The sequence below is a fragment of the Cydia amplana genome, chromosome 10, assembly GCF_948474715.1.
Source record: "Cydia amplana chromosome 10, ilCydAmpl1.1, whole genome shotgun sequence".
Classification (NCBI taxonomy): Eukaryota; Metazoa; Arthropoda; class Insecta; order Lepidoptera; family Tortricidae; genus Cydia; species Cydia amplana.
The window spans coordinates 1,186,130-1,207,478 of record NC_086078.1 but is presented as its reverse complement, the minus strand read 5'-3'; the positions used below and the strand labels follow the sequence as shown (position 1 = coordinate 1,207,478).

General features: G+C 38.0%; 1 protein-coding gene across 1 annotated transcript in view; it reads right to left on the bottom strand.

The window, feature by feature from the left end:
- The window catches only part of LOC134651474 (liprin-alpha-1), a 215,324-nt gene that overhangs the window by 39,563 nt on the left and 154,412 nt on the right, over positions 1-21,349 (bottom strand). Inside the window, exon 2 of the mRNA XM_063506585.1 lies at positions 235-336. Coding sequence (XP_063362655.1) covers positions 235-336 — 102 coding nt within the window. The remainder of the gene's footprint in view (positions 1-234; positions 337-21,349) is intronic.

Sequence of the window (21,349 nt, the reverse complement as noted above, 5' to 3'; positions counted from 1 at the left end):
GTGGTTTATGAAACGAGCTGAAAACGAGGGTTTTAATGCCTCATTATGTACCTACAGTTCCAGAGGTCTGTCTACGCTGTTTCATAGTTACATACGCTCTCATGTACAGTCAGCTGCAGAGAGAGGTGATCCCCCTTGCAGACTGATTGTCTATGCAGGGGGGCTCACTGCTTAACGTACACAATTACGACCTTATTATCAGTACTGGAGAAACTATTAACCAATCAGACTCACCCTGGTGTTGTTTCTCTCCGCCTTGAGCTCTGAGATCTCCTCCTCTCGCTCTAACAGCTGCTCCCGTGCCTGGTTGAGCTCCTTCGTGAGCGTGGCAAACTCCTGCGAACAAAGAAATCAACTATTAACACCCGTGTTAATCTAATCAGTGTATAAAGGTGGTATGACGAAATTGCTTCGCGAAAAGAGCAAACGATTTCGCTATGTGAGAGGAATCCTCGTTATAACGATTCAAGGTGGAGAGGTTCAACTGTACCGATAAATAGGTAAATCATGGGACCTTCACAACCTTGTATCTTAGATCAGTGGCCCGTTTCTCAAAAGCTTGTAATCAAGCGTGTAATACAAGCGGATGTCAGTTTTTGACAGCTTTTGTTAGAAAAGGACTTCTACTTGTATTACAATCTAATACAAGCTTTTGAGAAACGGGAAAGAGAAATTTAATTTACTTTAGAGAAATTTAATTTACATCACGACGGCAGTCACGCTTCTTCTATGGCAGGAGCCGCACGAGGCAAACGTCGCAAAGGCAGCGCGAAAAATCTTAAGATATGTATTAAGGTACCTAAGCATACTTAAAACATACAACACCACAAAGAATAAAGGTTCAAAGCACATTATAGTGTCGTTGCTTCAAAGTAAACACCAACACGAATAAAGTTCCAATGAATTGCATCCAGAGCAATTCTGTTATCCTCCATTAGACATTACAGTTGTTTGAAACGCCGAGAAAATACTGATTGTACAACATCAATAAAAGAGGCGACCGAACGCTATTGAGTTTTCAAAACATGATTGGAAACTACTATAAACAATTGAAAAGCGGGGATTTGAGGCTCCCGGGAAATCTGGGAGAAGAAAGGAATAACAGACTCGTGTAAAACCAGGTTTGTTCAAGATTGAACTTAAGTAATAAGATTTAGAGTTGATTTTTAAATGTATAGTCGTGTAAGATACGATCTTGTTATGGACAAAGGTGCAGAGGCGTCTTTTACTTTCTTGTGGAATTACTTGCGCTTTGAGGTTTTTTAATGAAATATTGCGGCTTCTGAACGATGCAACGTTTAAACAGAAAAAAAAACCGTTTAAACTAGTACAGCTTTAGTGATAATTGGACGCAGTTTTTAGCGCAATAACATACAAACATTTGTCATTCAAGTGATTGAGTTTTTGTGACCGAAGTTCACATTTAATTGACTGATAAAAAACTTGATTCTGATTCTGATTTTTGTGCATTTGATCCCTTTTTAACTTCTGACAGAAAAATAGGTGTTACCTATGTAAGTTTCGCTTCTGTTTGTGGTATCGTAGCTCCCGGAATGATGAACTGATTTGAGTGCGATTTTGTATGTATATGGCAAGTGCTGACTGTCTGGATGGTTTTATTTAAGTCAACACTATAAATGGCGCCGTTTTGATTTTGTACAAAAGTGCTTCTAAATGACTTATCTTTGGCTTATGAAAAAAAAATGTTCCCGATTACTTTTTCAAAGTTTTAGCAGACTAGAAGCCAATTTTGTCAGTAGAAAAACGAGGCTTTGAAAAACGAAGGCCCGAACTTTTTGCACTGGACTTTATATTTAATTTAATGCAATTACATACGAGTATATTAATGTTCCTATACTAGTGATCATATTAGCGTAGTTACTGGTGCAGATTAATGCGTAAATGCATTACATTCCAATGCAGCCTAACATTTCCCTTGTGATGTGACCTGTGTATGTGTAAACTAACAATAGCTAATAGCCAATGTTTAACAATGTGTAACAGAAGTTTAGTGTCAGTCAGATCTGACTCTCCAAAGAAACATCAATGCCTAATTCCCGCCATTTGTTGACTGTTTGCTCTAGAAAAGGCTAGTGTCGAAAGAAGACTAAGTGTTTTACAAGTTTAAAAGAACTCAAAGGTTGGGTTTAATCATTCGAATTTAAAATTGAGTACATTCCTTAAAGCGAAACCTCCAAAGACTCTAGTCCTTACCAACACTGTAACTTGTAATTAGTTTTGCGATGCATCACGATCTCAGTAATGGTGGCCTATACCGTACAGCCTTATTTTATAACGCCCACGTGTTTATGAGTTCGGCTGCGTTAATGCGGTCCCAAGACAAGACGGTGCGGTTATGGAGTTCCTCAATGCAGATAATTCAATAATATTTTATAATGTGGTATCCTTAAGTTTGTGGACATTTATATTGTTTCCCAGGATTGTTACTTAGCTATATTAAATTAGTAATACTGATATAGCTATTATACCTAATAGTAGAAACCGGTGTTGAGGATAGAAATTCTTGGGAAAAAAACAGGTTGATTATTCAATCTAGAGTATCTAGACCTTGTATTGAAGGAAATTTCTACTTATAAAATAAACCGACACACGTTTGAATATTAAAAATAACGCGTCTAACAACAAATTGATTTTAATTCGTATTTCTTGACAACCGGTAATACTTATTAGGAAATAGTAATAACAAACGATACTCAGTTAATCGGCTTATAAATATCCCATAAAGAGATATTAGTCATGTTACATAAAACAAATAAGTTTTACCATAATCCTGGTCACGGCACCACTTGTAAAGGTGACTGTTACTTATTAAGTGCTGCGGCGCAACATTGCTGCCGCAAATGGGCGCATCAACTTTTAGACTGGAGTTACTAAGACATTAGTGTCAAAAATCCGGACATAAACATTGATTTTGACATTTGCAAGCGGCAGCAATGTCGCACCGCAATACTATGCTGTCGTATGAATCTGGAGAGTACTTTAACCCATCCACGTTTACGGGTCCATTTAATACTCCTCTGGCTCTCGATTATGGATATTGCCTTTAATATAGCCTTTAGGGCTCTAAGGTAAGACCTTTGGAACGAAGCTCTTTGATTTACTCTTCAAAGGGATGAGATTGTCGTTTTGTTCGTACTTTGCGTTATTTGGAAATTTATCTGGGATTTCGGGATATCATACGCGTATTTTTGTTTGAAGCACATTTTGATATATTTGCGAGTATTATTACTTTTGCTAAATTAGAATGTATTTTTCTTACACGTGCGAAACTTGCGAAATTTAATGATAAACACGAAGACTGTAAACGCCATCGATGATAAAGTGATAACTTATCCGTGACCCAACTAATGGCAAATAGATTATCGTCCAATGGACGTGCGGCCTAATTCAGACCGGCTGCTCACTGACCACGGGGTTCCTAGTTCGGGTAGGGTTGCCATGAATAAAGGAACGTTTACGGGAACAGATAAAGCAAATGTAGGTGGTGTTTCAGTTTTTTTCAGTTATTTATATCAAAACAGTTTTTATGTATATTGACCAAGTGGAAGTTTGATTCGCGTTGCAAGAGTTCCATTATAGAATTTTTTGTACCATAATATTTTTTTATGCAATATGGACACAATTAGAAACCAATACCATAAATGCGGTACCTTTTGCCATTGTGTCACATTTGTTGTTGAGGACAACTTCCAAAATGGTGGAAATTTTGTTCCTCAAAAGAGAAATGGAAGACAATTTTATGATTAAGTTTGTGTATCACATAAATAAATAAATATGTACTTCGTTTTGCGATGGAAAGATACAAAGAGAGGTTACATAATGGACTAATGGTATATATTTTATGGAATAATGTCACATATTGGCAAAAAAATACCAGGAGTGCAAAAATAAGACTCATTATCATTGCACAGCAAATCAGCGAGTGCGACCGAAATTTATTAACACTGATGTCAAGGGGTGTGAGAAATCTGTAATCAGGAAATTATTTACCAAATTCTAGATATTGGTAACTGGTAACTAGTAACCCTGGGGGGTGCCAGCCCACGCCCGAGGGGGGTGAGGGGGGTATCATCGGCCTCTGGACTCCCGCGGCGCGGTAACAAGCGGTAGTGATATACTATGAAATTGATAGTTATGGGCTTTTGTTTTAGTCTCGAAGGAATCGTAGCGTTGTTTGCTTCACCACCACCAGCTTTGGATAGTTATAGGTTACAATTACAATACAGATCTGTCTCTCGAACATGACATGAGGATCAACTCTGAGATGTACCCTTCCAAACATTTTTTTAAGCCGGTCTTCGTGAAATCAGGAAACATAAAGAAAATGTATTTTTCATCCTTCCGTCGCTAACACTTATCCCATTCCCTTGGGGTCGGCGCGGCACTTTTCTTCCATATTTCTCTGTCGCACGCCATCTCATCCACATGATTTCTTTTGATATTATCTCTCACACAGTCCATCTTTTACTTGGCTTGCCATTACCCTCCACATCTACATATTAATACGGGGTATATCTTTCCGAAGTCGGTTAATGAATGAAACATCCTCGAACGCCCTTATAGTTTAGTAAAGACTCGCGTGGAATTTCATTAGCGACACCCCACTGACCGCATTCAAACCGATGTAGAAGCAACACGGTAAACTGACCTTATGTCGACCTTATGTCTTTATAATAAGGTTTACGAATTGTAAGTTAACTGTGGGGGCGATGATACAAGTATTCCGGTCAGTACTGTATAATAGGTCGAGCTTTGAAAGGTGTTTTTTCTACTCCCGTACTTTTATTTGTCATTTAAAAGGTCGTACACACACCTTTAAACCCCTATGTTATAGTTGTCAAGACAATACTATATCGTCTTGATTATTTGTAATTAAAAAAAATTACTCTGTGAGGTGAGTTATAAATTTATTATCAAAGACAAGTAATAAATAGGTTTATGTATAAAACCACTTGCATCACAAGACCCAGAAATATTGAGAATATTAATTTGTTATCCGCATGTCACGTACCTAATAACAATTTGTTTCAAACGTACTAAGATGATTGATGGCATCACGACACAAATTTCAAAATTGATTTTGACCTGATACTATTCTCGGATTATCTCGCTTTTATATTATTACTTATAAAATGCTTTGCATGATAAGTAATATCAATATCAAAGCAAGATGAATTCTGAAACTTCGAATGACGTTCGCATGTAGGTAGTTTAATTTGGTAGTATTTCCAACGTCCAGAGACCGTTTAAGCCGCAGCCCTTGAAACAATATTTTAAATCCCGCATTTAATTGGTCGCTGCGAGCCGGCGGGATATGGCGAAATCAATTTCCGATCGAGACTGAAAATATAACGATAGAGACTGAAAATATAAGAGATGAAAATATACGGACGGAACAATCACACTTTGACGACATTTGCTGTTACATTATTTCACAGACATTCCAACCCCTAGACATAGCATAGTCGCGCTACCCCCTCTGCCACACATACGGTAGCGTTACTCCATCTTCGAGTCAATCCCGTGCCGTGATTGGTCAGTGTCTTTGAACGGACCAATCACGGCACGGGATTCACTCACCTCGTCCCCCCGCACCCCCGTATTTTTGGCAGCATCGGTTTCATGAAAGAATTGGCCTAAGCTCAGTCTAGAGGTTGGATTGACGGTGCATTATTTTTATTCTCTTCATAGGCTGCATTTACGTAAAGACAAAGATGAGCTTTAGAATAAGCGAGCACGCGATACTCTTAAGTGTTGGATCTTATCTTTATATTTCAAATATTTATACCTTACGGCCCAATTCGAACTTTAAGATACGTCAGTTAATAGATCTAAAAACGATATTGATTAGATATGTCAGTGTCAAATCTGACGTTTCTCCAAACAAAAACATCACGTTTGACACTGACACATCTAATCCATATCGTTTCTAGATCTATTAATTGACGTATCTTAAAGCTCGAATCGGGCAGTTATTCTTATATAGTCAAGGTCTAAAATATCGCCACAAACAAAGCGCCAAAGAAATACACACACTTATTATTGCCTGTACAAGTATACATTAAGGCAGATAATTTTGTTTTTTTATCCATCATACATGATTCGTCTACGTGACTCATGTCGTAGCGGTACGGGGTAGCCGTAGTGTAAAGTTGGAAGTTAAAGTTTGTAAATATATATTTATTATTCATTAATATTAATTCCCTTTGAGCAGTCAATGAAATTAGGAATAGAAAATTTGTTTTGACATCCTTAAAACAACAGCGAAACTATTTCTCCTAAAATGTAAATATTTTCCATTAGAAAAGGTCACAAAACAACCAGTCACGTCACGTCACACGTCAACATAAAACTTTTTATACAACCTGTAAACGAATACTTTTCCTCGTCCTTTTTCTTTTTTTCGGCTCGAATGGATACTGGAAAGTTCCTAACTAATGCCAACTGTCTACTTTTGTTTTGAGTTACCAGCCAGTTAGCCATTCATAAAAAGTTGTCCAAGATGGCGGACGTAAAAAATGTAACTTGGTTCTTTAATGTAATCTGTGGTAAGGATTAGCTTTTTTCCGTATCTTTCCTTTCCCGATGCTTTTTTGATTTCGCGGTTGTCAGAATAAGTGTTGGAATTAATTAAATAAAATGGAAACGAATTTAGATAATGAAAAGATTAAACGTTTTGATTTGATAGCGAATTACTTAAATTTCGGTAGAAGAGATTTCTTTTGCCCAGCCAAAGAAAGTCCACATAATGTCGACATCGACATTCGATATCTGATCGGACAATGTAAAAACGGTCTTACATTACCTGCAATAAGGCGGTGTGCACACGGCACGCACACACCGTCCCGTTCTTGCCGCACGGCGCGCCTAGCCACGCGCACGCGCCGCCGCGCCGCATCGCAAGCGCACATGTCCGCTACGCCACTGTTTTTTGCTGTCGCACTGCTTTTTGCACTGTTGCACTGCTTTTTACACTTTTGTACAGACTTTTACACTGCTTGATGCTTATTAAACTGTGTTACATTTTTTTTTCACTGTTGTGCTGCTTTTTATACGCACTGATTTAAGATCAGATAGATTCAGTTATTGTTTGTATAAAAAAAACTAAAAAGTTGACTGTGTTTTTAGCTTTCTGTTTTCACTAAAAATATGCTTTGACTGACGGAGATGGAAATTACGAATAACCGCAGTATAAATGGTAAGAAAAGATTCTGAAAATGACCACAATTCAGTAAAATACGTCGCTACGTTCTTGTCACCTTCTTTTACGGTTCATCTATATAAACTCATCTATAGCCCATAAATAGAGAAGTAATAGAAGTAACGCAACAATATTCATAAAGTAAATGCAATAAACGAGTCGGTACGAGGCGCGGCCCAGCGGGCGTCCGTACCTACTAACATGTAGGCTGCTCGTTTGGGATTTATTATTATTATTATTTATTCAGGTAATTACAACACAATATCTAATCTTAATTACAAAAGTATCGGTAAACCAGTAAGGTTTGTCTCGATACTCCATCCGCGGTAGATTTTATACAACAATAGAATATCATATCTTTTAACTTAAGAAACTACTTACATTCATAACATGCTCAACTTAATCTATCATTTAATCATTCAGGCAATGCCGTAAATGGCCGACATTCGTATAAAACGTGTTTATTATTACTTAGGCACTAGTACTAGCATAGTACAGTCAAAGAATTTAATTACCGTACCATTTCGTACCTTGTCACAGTGACAATAGTATGACTAGTATGAGGTCCCTAGCGACTTTTACTCTCTGTGACACACAAGACAACATATACAAATATTTCTAAATTCTACCAGATTTTTGACTGTAAATGCAATTCATTGTTTTTTGTGTTGATAAATAAATATATTTTTATTTTATTTATTTATTTTATCACTACATAATATAAAACAAAGTCGCTTCCCGCTGTCTGTCTGTCCCTATGTACCTATGCTTAGATTTTTTTAAGAGATGAGTGATTCAAGAGGAAGGTTTATGTATAATTTGTTAACCCGTGCGAAGCCGGGGCGGGTCGCTAGTTTAAAAATATGTCAGGTTATTCGAGCCCACGGTGTATATCGTCAGATGACAAGCAAAAGTTACTAAGTACCACCACAAGTTCATAGCCATAGTGAACCATATTAGTACGAAAAGAAGGTTGATTTTTGTTTAAATATTTTATAGTAATTAACTAATTAAGTGACTTTTGCTTGTCACCTGACGATATTACACTACACGTGGAACTCTTGTACAGATAATATGAAAAATTCAAATCAATATCAACACGAAAAATATGGAGAGTCATATCCTGATACTGATATTATTTTCAGCAAACAAACGAAACGTGACTAATATTACGGTAATATCGCTAAAAAGATGAACGAGGCTTTTTCCAATGTAATCCGATATCAGTAATGGAAATAACACATTTGTTTTGTATAATACACATGATGAGCATTGAACATATGAATATCTATGAACAAACGTGTTTAGTTATCATCTAGTTTATAACACCTGTGGGTACAGTCGAAAGTTTTAATTTATGACCCATTTTGTACCTTGTCACAGTGACAATAGTATGAGGTCTCTAGCGACTTTCATATTGATTGTTACTGTGTACGAAATGTGAAAAAATGAAAAATGTTTATTTGTTAACAAAGAGGGTACAGTTGTAAAGGTTGGAGTCTTCTAGTAAGTATAAAATACTTGTAACAGAAGACACCGCTCTTCCATATTATCTAAGGCTTAGAACTTAATTAACAAATATAAGTAATAACAATATTGTTGTCTAAGAAGAAAATAATATAAACTTAATATTGGGAATATTAACTAATTACTTAGCTATTACTAATACAATGCAAATGTGTACGAAATGGGTCATAAATTAGTACTTGCACCTACCTACCTTTTTTTTTTTGTACCTATTTACGTGCCGACTATATGGTCTATATGAAGTGATGACTATTAAATTATACAAGATTTTTTGATACTACCAATTCACATCGTAGTGTAAGGGTAAAAACACCAGAGCACCATTTTAAACAATATTTATTAGAGAATCACAATATATGAGAGTTAGGGACTTAGGTAATACGCGACGCTGATCACGCGCAAAAAAAAACCGATCTTTAGATGACAGACGTCAAAGTGTTGCTCTATCCCCGGTTCTCGTAGTGATGTCAAGACCGCTGTTTGACGATGCCGCCTTTTAGCTCGGCCATCGCCTGACCCGACCAGCGCCCCGCAGGTCACTGTCATCAGTGCAGCCACTGAAGTCTGCCACAGCCAACGCAGTCGCAGCAAGCTGGGTCTTCACCAGGTGGATGTAGCCTCCACCAGTTCAATATTCTGCGAATTGAACAAGCACCTTTTACGCTCAGCCGATATACAAGCCTTGGTCCTTTTGAGTAATTCGACTCGAGTTCCGTTGAAACGGTCTATTTCGTTATTGTCAACTTACACCAAGATATTTAGTTCTATTTCAGTCGAATTGGAGTAAGGGCTTAAGCCGACTGAACCAAATGTAAGAAAGCATGACCAGGCTAGGTACCAAATAATCCGTGGTATGAGAGGTGTTAGGATATGCAAGTCTGCTCAGCACTTGCTTGAAATACACAAAAGGCTTAATTCACGTGGATATGACACCAAGAGGATATAAATACCAATTAATTAATTATGCAAAATAATAAAATATTGCGATGAGCGTGACATCTAGCGGCAGGTAGATAAACCACCCCCTTTTTTTGTAACACTATCTAACATAAATTATTTTCTTGTGAATAACGTCATATAACTTTGAAGGATTTATTAGATTTTGATAAATTTCTAGCATGTATACCCATGCAGCTAACCCAAACCTTCCATTGAGCGGTGCGTTCATACTGACCGCTTAACGTAACAATGACTATTTGTGTCGTTTTAAAAGCAAAGACTTGGAACAAACTCACAATTGGCTTCTCCGTTGTAGGATGTAAGACTCCCTCGCATGCACGCACAAAAATGCGTACAACTCGTGAGAGGCTAACATGGGACACGTCTCATGCATGTGCGGAGCTGCCTAGGCTAGGACACCACTGCCCTTGTAGGCGCAACGACCGTAGAAGTCAGCCCTCCACGATAAGATTGTCACGGAGCCCGGTGCACGCACTCGCTCCAACTGGGTATTTCGAACAGGCACTCCCTCCAACTCTACTGGATCCGGTACTTCGCCAGCGATCCCTAGAAGGTATAAGTGCAAGCAACCCTTTCAAGGTAACCTTGAGATCATCAGTCTTAAGGTCATTAAAATATCCTTTTGTAAACAAGGTCTCAAGCCAACCTCTCAAGGTCAACAACAAATAGTACGATACGATATAGATAAAACATTCATCGGTAGTAGAAATAATGGTCCTCTTAAGGATAATATCATATCACATGCAATGGTCCGCCTCTTAAAGCCTGCACTGCAGATACCAGGAACAAACTAGCCTGTTAAAGATAGTCTTGTATCACATGCAATGGTCCGCCTCTTAAGGCCTGCACTGCAGATATACCAGTAACAAAATTAGCCTATTAAGGATAATCTAAGCTCACATGCAACGGTCCGCCTTTTAAGGCCTGCATTGCAGCAAATACCAGTAACAACCATCCTCTTAAGGATAGTCTTATATCACATGCAATGGTCCGCCTCTTAAGGCCTACACTGCAATACCAGTAACAACCATCCTCTGAAGGATAGTCTTATATCACATGCAATGGTCCGCCTCTTAAGGCCTACACTGCAAATACCAGTAACAACCATCCTCTGAAGGATAGTCTTATATCACATGCAATGGTCCACCTCTTAAGGCCTACACTGCAAATACCAGTAACAACCATCCTCTGAAGGATAGTCTTATATCACATGCAATGGTCCGCCTCTTAAGGCCTACACTGCAAATACAAGTAATTTCTCCTTATTGTTGTTGTAACCAATATTCCAGTGTTTTTGAAAACTTGTAATCTATTTTAATTTGACTGAAAGGATAAAGTATTAAATAGCACTCATTGTTAATCATGAAAGCAAAATACCACCATACATATAGCATCAATCAAGGCTAAATTTACATTACCAAACTTGTTTTATAATATGCTTTTTACTTGAATGTAAATTTCACCATGACACAAACTTTAGAAAATGTTCATAGCATTTTTTTTTTAATATGTCATGTAGACATACTTAATCACATTATGTTATGTATCTGAAAGCACATAGATTACAAAAATAACACAACATATAAGTGAGGCAGCATTTACCACTATGGCCCGGAGCACTGTTAGGTGTTGGATCGACAGACTTCTTACCTGAGTTAACTTTTACCTGAGTTACTCTATAATCCCAAGGATTTATTTCATTCATACCAATATCAAAATTCAATTGTACCTAATGGTATCTGTCAGCTTATGTCTTGTGATCTTCTGCTGTGAATATTGTAATACATACATGCCAGCAGCTTTATTGCACTGTCAATATGTTTTATTTTTGACAGTCATGATCATTGGTGTACATAAACTGAAATAGGTATCTGAAATCAAACACAAAACACACAAAACACACGGCAAAGGTACGATACGCCAGCCAATAGCCGGCACAGGTTAGTTTTGTAGGCTATTCTTGTAGGTATGATTTTGACACCAATCTTGGACTTTGTATATTTAAGTCCCTAACTGATGAGTGGTGTTGGTGCATTTACTCATTACAATCAGATTAACGATCAGAACAATGAAACAAGGAAGGACTACGCGCGGTAAATTTCGTAATATCAATTTCGACAAATTATATCGTAGTAGGCGGGAATCCACTATCGCACTTCTGAAGCTGTAAGGGTAAAAACACCAGAGCACCATTTTAAACAATATTTATTAGAGAATCACAATATATGAGAGTTAGGGACTTAGGTAATACGCGACGCTGATCACGCGCAAAAAAAAACCGATCTTTAGATGACAGACGTCAAAGTGTTGCTCTATCCCCGGTTCTCGTAGTGATGTCAAGACCGCTGTTTGACGATGCCGCCTTTTAGTAGTTTGCTATTATTGCTGTTCTAATATTTTGATATTTACAGCTATTTGTCGCTACTACCTAACATGCATATTATGCGCTTTTTGCGTCAGACCACCCTAATATATAGGTGAACCAGGATCTATTGAGGGTGCGCCATGTTGCGGAATTTCACTGGAACTAATTTTTTCATATTACACTGAATTGTCACCCTATACATGAGAATAACAGCGCCCTCTTGACAATTATCATATATTACTGGTCAGGCTATACTTATGATGTTTTCTCAAAAAGATTTCAACTCAGTAGGTCAAGCAGGCCGTTTAGCTCGGCGCGTCTGTAGTGCCAATTACCCTGCCTCCTTCGGGGCTTGGTTAAAGCTGTTGGGAAATTACTGTAAGTTATACAAGTCGCATATGCATATAAGATTGTTAAGTTTTATAAACTCCTAAACCTGGCTCAATCCAGTGTAAAAGATTTGTAGTATATTCTAAATTAACGTTGAGTAACCTACCAAAGTTTGAGAAAATTTAATTTTACAACGAAACCTAAAATCGAACGCTAAAGCCAAGTTTGAATAATGAATAAACATAAAAATCACCATGTTGAATTTTACATTGCTACAAAAAACAAAAGAAAATTTATGAAATAACGAAATGTAAAATTACTTTCATGTTTTGCAAACCTAAAGTTATAGCGGTATTAAACATGGACTAACAAACTAATCGTTGTTTGAGATTTGTCTTTGTTTAATTGGAAATGCCACTCACCAACCTGAAACGTTAATAAAAATGAAACCCAAATAAATGACAGGACAGAGTTCAAAGGTTTTTAATGAAATACTTCCTCTGCGGGTTCGTCAGAGCTCGGCCAATTATTGGCTTGTTCGCTTTATAACAGACATAAAAAAAACAATAGGAGGTTACTTCGCGAGTGTATGGTTTTGGTTATTTATTAGTGATGTACTGACTATTGATTTGGCCGACTAGCCGACTAATCGGCGCTCGGATGGCCGATTAGTCGGCCGACTAGTCGGCTAGTCGGCCAGATCATTAGTTTGGTCTAAGTTCGGTTCAAATGCACTAAAAACAATCGTTGCGCTATTTATCATATAGTAACGCTAAAAAATTAAATAAAAAAATCGACTGCACAATCGGACATAAAAAAGCGACCACAAGGTCAATAATTTCGAACAAGTTTTCGTAAGCACCCTAAATAAAAATTTGGGTAAAATAGGTAAAAAGCTTATTTGCCCTGTTTTTCTGTCACTTATAAAGTGCCGACTAATCGGCCATTTTTGCCGACTAGTCGCCGACTAATCGCCGACTACAAATGAGGCCGGATAGTCGGCTTTCCCGACTAGTCGGTACATCCTTATTATTTATATATAAACAATACCGAAGTGATCCCACATGTGTTCCGTGAACAAAAAGTTTTGTAAGGGACTCCATTTCCGAACAGACTCTATAATTTTATTTTTGAAGATTCTTCCTTTGTAATACAAAAAAACGATTTTGGTTTTCTAAGGTTACACCAGGGGAGGTCTTATTTACATACTTATTTTAAGGAGCTGTTAATAACACTGCAATTTAGTATTATCAAAAATGATTTTTTTGCCAAAATAAATATTGCTAACAATTACATTCCTTTGGTTTCTGCCGATATTGTCATGCTAACTTCAAGCCGACGTTTATTTGGACTGAAGTGAATGCAAGCTGTCAGCGGCACGATTCAATTTGGGTTGGATGGTTTATGCAAACAGTGTGCACGTAAAGTTAAGGCCCGCCTGGTTTGATTTGATGTTTGGGCAGAGTTGTAAAGGAAATATGTAAGTACCTAAGCCAAATTAGCCCCGGCTTGCCTATGGATATGTTTGACCACTTCTTTTGAGGATTCCGTATTTAAAGGGTAAAAACGAGACCCTATTACTAAGACTCCGCTGTCTGTCTGTCCGTCCATCCGTCTGTCTGTCACCAGGCTGTAACTCATGAACCGTGATAGCTAGACGGTTGAAATTTTCAAAGATGATGTATTTCTGTTGCCGCTATAACAACAAATACTAAAAAAAATTTTTAACTGTGGTTTAAATTCTCAAACAACAAACATCATTTTTATGCCGTTTTTTGCGTAATGGTACGGAACCCTTCGTGCGACTCGCACTTGGCCGGTTTTTTTTAATATTGAGTTGGCCATGCCTGCAAGATACACCTTATTTGCAACAGAGTAAAAAAAATTGAAGCTTAAGCTCAGAGTTTTTCTTTTTTAATTTATCTATTATTAAAAAGAGAAGTTACATTAATCATTGGTCCATTAAACATTGGTCCTCGGATTTTTTGAGATGACATAAATAGTTATTGCGGTTTGTTAACTTTTGTAAATAAAGGGGCAAGTTTATTGATCAATGATCATTCAATGATGACAGGTATTTATTAATACGTTATTAAATTAAAAAAAAAACTAATTTATCAGTGAAAATTCAGAATACAACAATTCATTGCAAGATTTGCAACACCAACACTGCGCTTTGTGGCCCGGCATTTCATTGTTTACCCGCAGTTTTGCTCGCTTATTGAATTTGCAATAAAAATCCGTTTTCCATTATGCAAATCTCTTTTCCATAAATCGGTTTCATTGTGATGCTACTCGTAATTGATTAGTTTTATCAGTTAATGGAATTGAACGGAGGCAGCAGAGATTAATACAAATTTATTTGATTGGTAGGATTACATCCGGTGTTGCACATCCGGTGCATAGCCGGTGTAGCTTTATTTGACGTTCATAAGCGCATACGGGGTCACTAAAGGCTTCGTCACACAGGCGCGTGTTCCGGGCGTGGCGTGAGCGGGGCGCGCCGCTTTTACATATAAAAACGCCCCGTCCGGAAAACGCGCCTGTGTGACGGAACCTTAAATATTATAATGGTTTGGGTGAGCCTTCGACCCTGTCTTTCCTTGCGTCGTGTTCATTATTCCTGAGGGTTGTGGCCTCCACGAATTATTTCCATCTCCGGAGTTTATTAAAAAATAGCTCATTAATAAATATGGCAGTGAGGGGCGTAAAACTTCATAAAATAAAGTGAAAACGGTTATAACGGCCTCGCTGTAATAAATAAACAAAACAAGAACAATAGGAAGCGAAAGAGAGGTTTTAGGAGGACTCTTATTATGGTCAGTCATTTCAAAATAAAAAGCACCATGGGACTTGACACTTATTCTTGTTTGTTTTATTTTGCTCGATGGTCGAAAAAAAAAACAATTTTCCTAAAACGAAAACCAAATATAAACCTAATGCGACATATACTTTCTCTAGTTATATAAATATGTAAGTGAAGATAAATTCCCTTCGGTTCCTTGTGGGCCCTTTCATCATTACCTAAGCCTTTCTTTTATTTTTTGCCATTTTTATATATTGTGAAATTTTTTGCCACTTTTGTGTTATTTCTAGTCATCAGGATCGCGAGTCCTTTTCATCCTTACAGGAGAAAAAGAGTGACCTTTTCCTACATTTTTCAAACTTTCCAAACCACCATACAAAGTGTAAGGGGAGATGGTAACACAATAGGAAAAATACTCTGGGACATTTTGTTACCCTATTAGGATCGATAGAGCTTGTGACTCTGAGTAGAAATAACACAATAGTGGCAAAAAGGTCACAATAAATAAAAACGGCAAAAAATACAAGAAACGCTTACCTACAACCTACAATACAATTTCAGGCTAATTAATAGACCAATTTACTAACGCAATTTAAAGAGAAATGTATGCTTTGCGCTTCCCATCCTTTTTTTTTTTTTTTTTAGAGGGGAAATGCTTTACGCATACCACCCGGCGCGGGGACGGGCCGGGATGGTTATGTGGGACTCCCTGTTGTGGGCTAATGAGACCCCAGGTTTACCCACTAAAACCCCTCTGTTGCCGCCTCGCTGCTATAAGGCGAGGTCCCAGGAACGCCGAAGTACTCTTCCGCAACCTCGCCAGCGGCCGTCCGGACTCGGACCCGACCCTTGGGGAAATCACCCCTTCACCTCATTGGGCGCGTTGGCTACACATCGCGCCCGCCCACGCAGGGACCTTTCTGTAGGCGACAGACGTCCCCGGGCCTGCCGCCCACAAGTGCCCTTATGGGGGTAACCGGCGGTCGTATGCCAACCGCCGCCGCCCCATTGGCTGCATTGGCTGAGAGGCCGGATCTTCCTCCCTGCCACGCTCCGCTGCCTCCTTCTGCACCATCACGTCCTCGCAGAAGGAGGCCACCGCCTTCCATCTACTCTCCCCACCAAGCATGGATTTTACCACCGCTGGCAAGGAAAGGTCTCTCCCCACTACGGCCACGAGAGCGGCCCTCTGATCCGCCCAGGCTGGGCAAATGGCCAGCGTGTGTAGCGCCGTGTCTTCGGCATCGCCGCAGTCGTGACATTGCATCGTTGGTTCCCGTCCTGCCCTCCTACACAGGTATCTCCCGAAGCAACCATGCCCCGAGAGGACCATGCGCTTCCCATCCTAGTGCAAGCCCTCTCCCATTGACTTACATATATCTCAGGACTGGCCTTACGTGCACTATAAATGGTACTAGTTCAGCGGTGTCACTCACGAATTCGAGCCAAGCGTGTAGTCTAACGCAACTAGTTGCGACCACACGCGCGGCCGATCGCGCGTGATGGGAACTCATCAACCAATCGCGTTGCAGCGTTTTCACACCGCTGTACTGGCCCCATTCATGCTAAATTCTTATTGCCCGTAAGGCTAGTCCTGAGATATATATGTCAATGTCCTCTCCTATTAACTTAGAAACCGAACCGCCGCTCACCTTTGCCTAACCTTACATTACTCGACGCGTCCGCCAACATATCGGGTTACTAAAAGCTCCGCGTAGCCGGATCGCGAACTTAGTACTTAACTTTTCTCAGGTGTAATTTATCTGTAAGGTCTAAGGGTTTTACTTAAGAGTTAGACAGTAGACTGAGTTCTTTGTTGGCAAATGATAAAAGTTTTAAGTAAAATGAATCTTATCTTGGTATTTTTTATAAATATGATATTAGGATTAGGATATTACACTCGCATCATCAAAGTGGGTAAAACAGAAATTTATAATAGGTAAATGGGTGAAATGCAACAAAGATGTATACATAGGTATAACTGAGAAATGCAATAATTCTTAATGAGTTAGACGCTTCTAAATTCTATATGAATGAATGTGTTGACGTATACTTCTTAATTCGGCAAAGTAGAAAAAATGGTCTTTTGAGTATGGGTCAACCATTGAGTTAAAAAGAAGCAATTGTTTAATTCAGGATAAACATTGAAACAAAAATATATATAAACTTACTAAGATAAACTTTATGATCAGCGTTTTTATTTAAAACATACCGACAATAATATTTTACGGTCCTATACAACTCACAGATAAAATATTGCCCTAACTAATGTTCCTTTCAACGCACTATACCAGCCATTTAAAAAAACGTTAGCTCATAAAAGCGCTGTTAGATATCCATCAAGTACAAGTCATTAAAATATAGTTTGCTCCTTAAGGCTTAGATTTCCATTAAGTGCAATGTGCAGCTAAAAATGCTGTAATAATGAAGGCGAGGCCGTCGACCTCGGCAAAAACAGCCGTGCATCCGAAAGTGCATGCACGTATTCATGTAATAATAATTAGATTAATTAGTTGATATTTTTACTGACCAGTAAGGCTAAGATGGTCGGCTCTTTATCATTTGTCACCATGCCTGTCACGTTCTAACAAATAAGTACTATGTAAGTGCGAAAGTGACGCATAGCATGACAGGTCATAAAAATGCGACCATGGTAGCTGGTCTGTTTATTTTATTATAGACCTAACAAATATTAAATTGGAAACGTGATTTATTGGTAACTTCCGAGACAATTTTGGTAACGCAAGAGACGTGAAAAATGTGGGTCTAAAAGTTGATCCGCCCCACAGCCTTCTTCCTTCCTGCATACGTTTTTGTTTTGTTTTCTCCATTAACAATGTGTTCGAAAGCGTCTTGATCGTATTTTAAAATAAAAATACATGTAAAGCAATTACCTCCTCTGCATTTTCAATAAAGCTTGTCAGAATTTATACAACAACAATACAATACAAGTCTTAAAGGAGGAATCCACAAACTTATTTTTAAAATGGCAACACTGGCCTCCGCATTGCGCCGCACGAACCATTATGTTACTTATTTTAACGAGCTGCTAGATAAAAAGTGTACACAATAGTTCCTAAAATTTAAAACACGCTAGAATGCTTAGAATAAGTATAATATAGTATCAGTTGCCGACGAAAAGCTTCCTGACTGATATCGTTTTGGTACATACTTAAGAACCATCCAAATTCTCTCTCTTTCATCTTAAAAAATGTAGAATAATTATCGCCGCATTCGCCCCCATTGAATAAAAAGAAAACGGGCATAGATTATTTCCGAACTTTTTAAATTCCCGCGCGGGTTCGAGTAGCAAGTAATTTAGTCGCTGGTGTTGGCAGAGCCGTGATTTCTAGCGCAATTACCCGACTTGTTGGATTTTAAACGTGTAGTGATTTAAGTTCTGTTTAAATTAACGATTAAAACGGCGTCCGAGCTAAAATGTAGTTAACAGCCCGAGAAAATTTACGTAGGTATCGGCACAGAATAAGTAACAGTATTATCATACAGAACGGACACGCACCGCCCCGCCCCGACTCGGATTACCTCGCCCCGCAACTGAGTTCCGACGGACTTTCGACATACTCTCAGTTCGACTTTCTTATAAGTACTAAAATCGAGTGCTGGAACTGACACTTTTTTATAAGTACTAAATATTTCATTGATACAACTTAAAAGAAAATAAAATGTAGGTAGGTAGATATATTACGTTGGAATATAGAGTCAACTATGCTTTTTTTGAAATGATTGGTATATATTTTTGCGGCTTTCGAAGAGTAACATGTTATTGCAGGTGACTGTACCAATCTTTGAATAGTCCACCTTAATAGTCGAAAAAACTGCTAATATAAGTAATTTCTTACCATGATAAAAATATTCAGACTCAATCTATTCTTGTCACACAAAATGGGCAAAGTTTTCCGTACAATGAATTGATTTCAAAATTTTCCTTGTTAGCATTAATTTGTGGTCGACTTTTTCTCTTAAATTTTTGATTTACTCGAGAAGATTGAAAGTCCCGGCCAGATTTGCATGACAAGCAGGAACTGAATGAACGAAAATGAATGAAATGAATGAAGGTCGCGGCACACAAAACCTTTGGTCCCATATTCAGCCCTATCCTGTCGAAAAAGCATGTATTTTTATATGTTTACAATATGGCTTTCAAAGGCAGAAATCTATCTATTCATGCCTACAATCTACATATTATTATGGGAAACATTTCGTTTTCTTGTGTTTCTGAACTTAGTTAGAAACTCGTACATTGTAGAAGTCATTTATGCCTGACAGATGAAGGGTAGTAGAATTTTGGCACGTTTTGTACATCATTTAAATTCAAATCGAATTCTATTTCAACCGAATAGGTACTTATTAGTGCTAGCACAAGGCAGGTGTTCCATGTAATCTAGTAGTTCGAGACACTAAGAGTGACAAAAGTGAAAATAAATAAAGTACATAAGGGGCTGTTCATAAATTACGTCATCTATTTTTGTCGATTTTGAAACTCCCCGCCCCTAAAATCATCCAAAAATCATGCTTCGAATGCCCCGTTTCCTGCTACGTCATGCTACCATCATCCGATGTCCAGACCCCCCCCCCCCAATTTGAAATGACGTAATTTATGAATAGCCCCTAAGTACTCTATATTCGTTTTATAGTGCAATATTTTGTGAAAATTCGACGATCTGGTATATATATAACGCACAGAGAAGGCGTATGTATGGTAGCGTACGTTTTAAGATTCATACGATGATGACTGTTTGGTGCTGATTATACCATTTCAGACTAGGGATTTTATACGCTAAAGTGAGAAGCGTGCGATCTCTATGCTGGCTTGCGGCGCTGAGCGCTGCATTTTCTTATTATAAATGAAGGCGAATAATTGACATGAACGAAGTCAAAAACTGAGCAAAATAAAAATAAATTGGCAACCCTAGTGGCGTCCTTAGCTGACGGTAATCTGACCACTATAAGTTAGTTATAAGCTCATTGCGACGCGTCATAAATATAACTATATAACACTCCAAGCTTTAAGGGGCCGGATATACGTAATATGTATAGCATAAGTTAACTTTCATTCCGTACTTATTAGTATTTACCGATGTCAGTTGAATAAACCAACCCACTAAAAGCGGCCAAGTGCGAGTCGGACTCGCCCATGAAGGGTTCCGTATTTAGGGGATTTATGACGTATTAAAAAAAAAACTACTTACTAGATCTCGTTCAAACCAATTTTCGGTGGAAGTTTACATGGTAATGTACATCATATATATTTTTTGTTTTATCATTCTCTTATTTTAGAAGTTACACGGGGGGGGGGGACACACACATTTTACCACTTTGGAAGTGTCTCTCGCGCAAACTATTGAGTTTAGAAAAAAAAATATTAGAAACCTCAATATCATTTTTGAAGTAAATTTTTTTTGAGTTTCAGTTCTAAGTATGGGGAACCCCCAAAATTTATTGTTTTTTTTTCTATTTTTGTGTAAAAATCTTAATGCGGTTCACAGAATACATCTACTTACCAAGTTTCAACAGTATAGGTCTTATAGTTTTGGAAAAAAGTGGCTGTGACATACGGACGGACAGACAGACGGACACACAGACATGACGAATCCATAAGGGTTCCGTTTTTTGTCATTTGGCTACGGAACCCTAATAAAAAAGTATGAAGTGGCAACTGACAACCATAACGGCTACCTTAGCTGACGGTAATCCGACCACTATACGTTAGTTATAAGACTTATAAGCTCATCGCTACGTCATAAATATAAGACTACAATCTTTAAGGGGCCGGACATACAGAATATATGTAACATAAGTGAACTATGACATACAAAATTAATTACATGTACATAAGTACAGTTCTCTGTACCAACTTTTTTTGTCACATACTAACTAGTATTTTGACACCCAGGATGATTAATATATATACTTAAATCACATAAAATTTGTCAGTAGAAAAAGCGTTGACCACGAACAAATGTTAATCTATTTTAAAATAATTACAGGCGATATAAATCGTTCAAATAATTTGATTTCATGGGTAACTATCGTGGTAACCGAAGACAATATTATGTGCAAACAGTTCTTATTTCATTCAATACAGTGCAGTCAATGTTTACTGCAAGTTGCAATACAT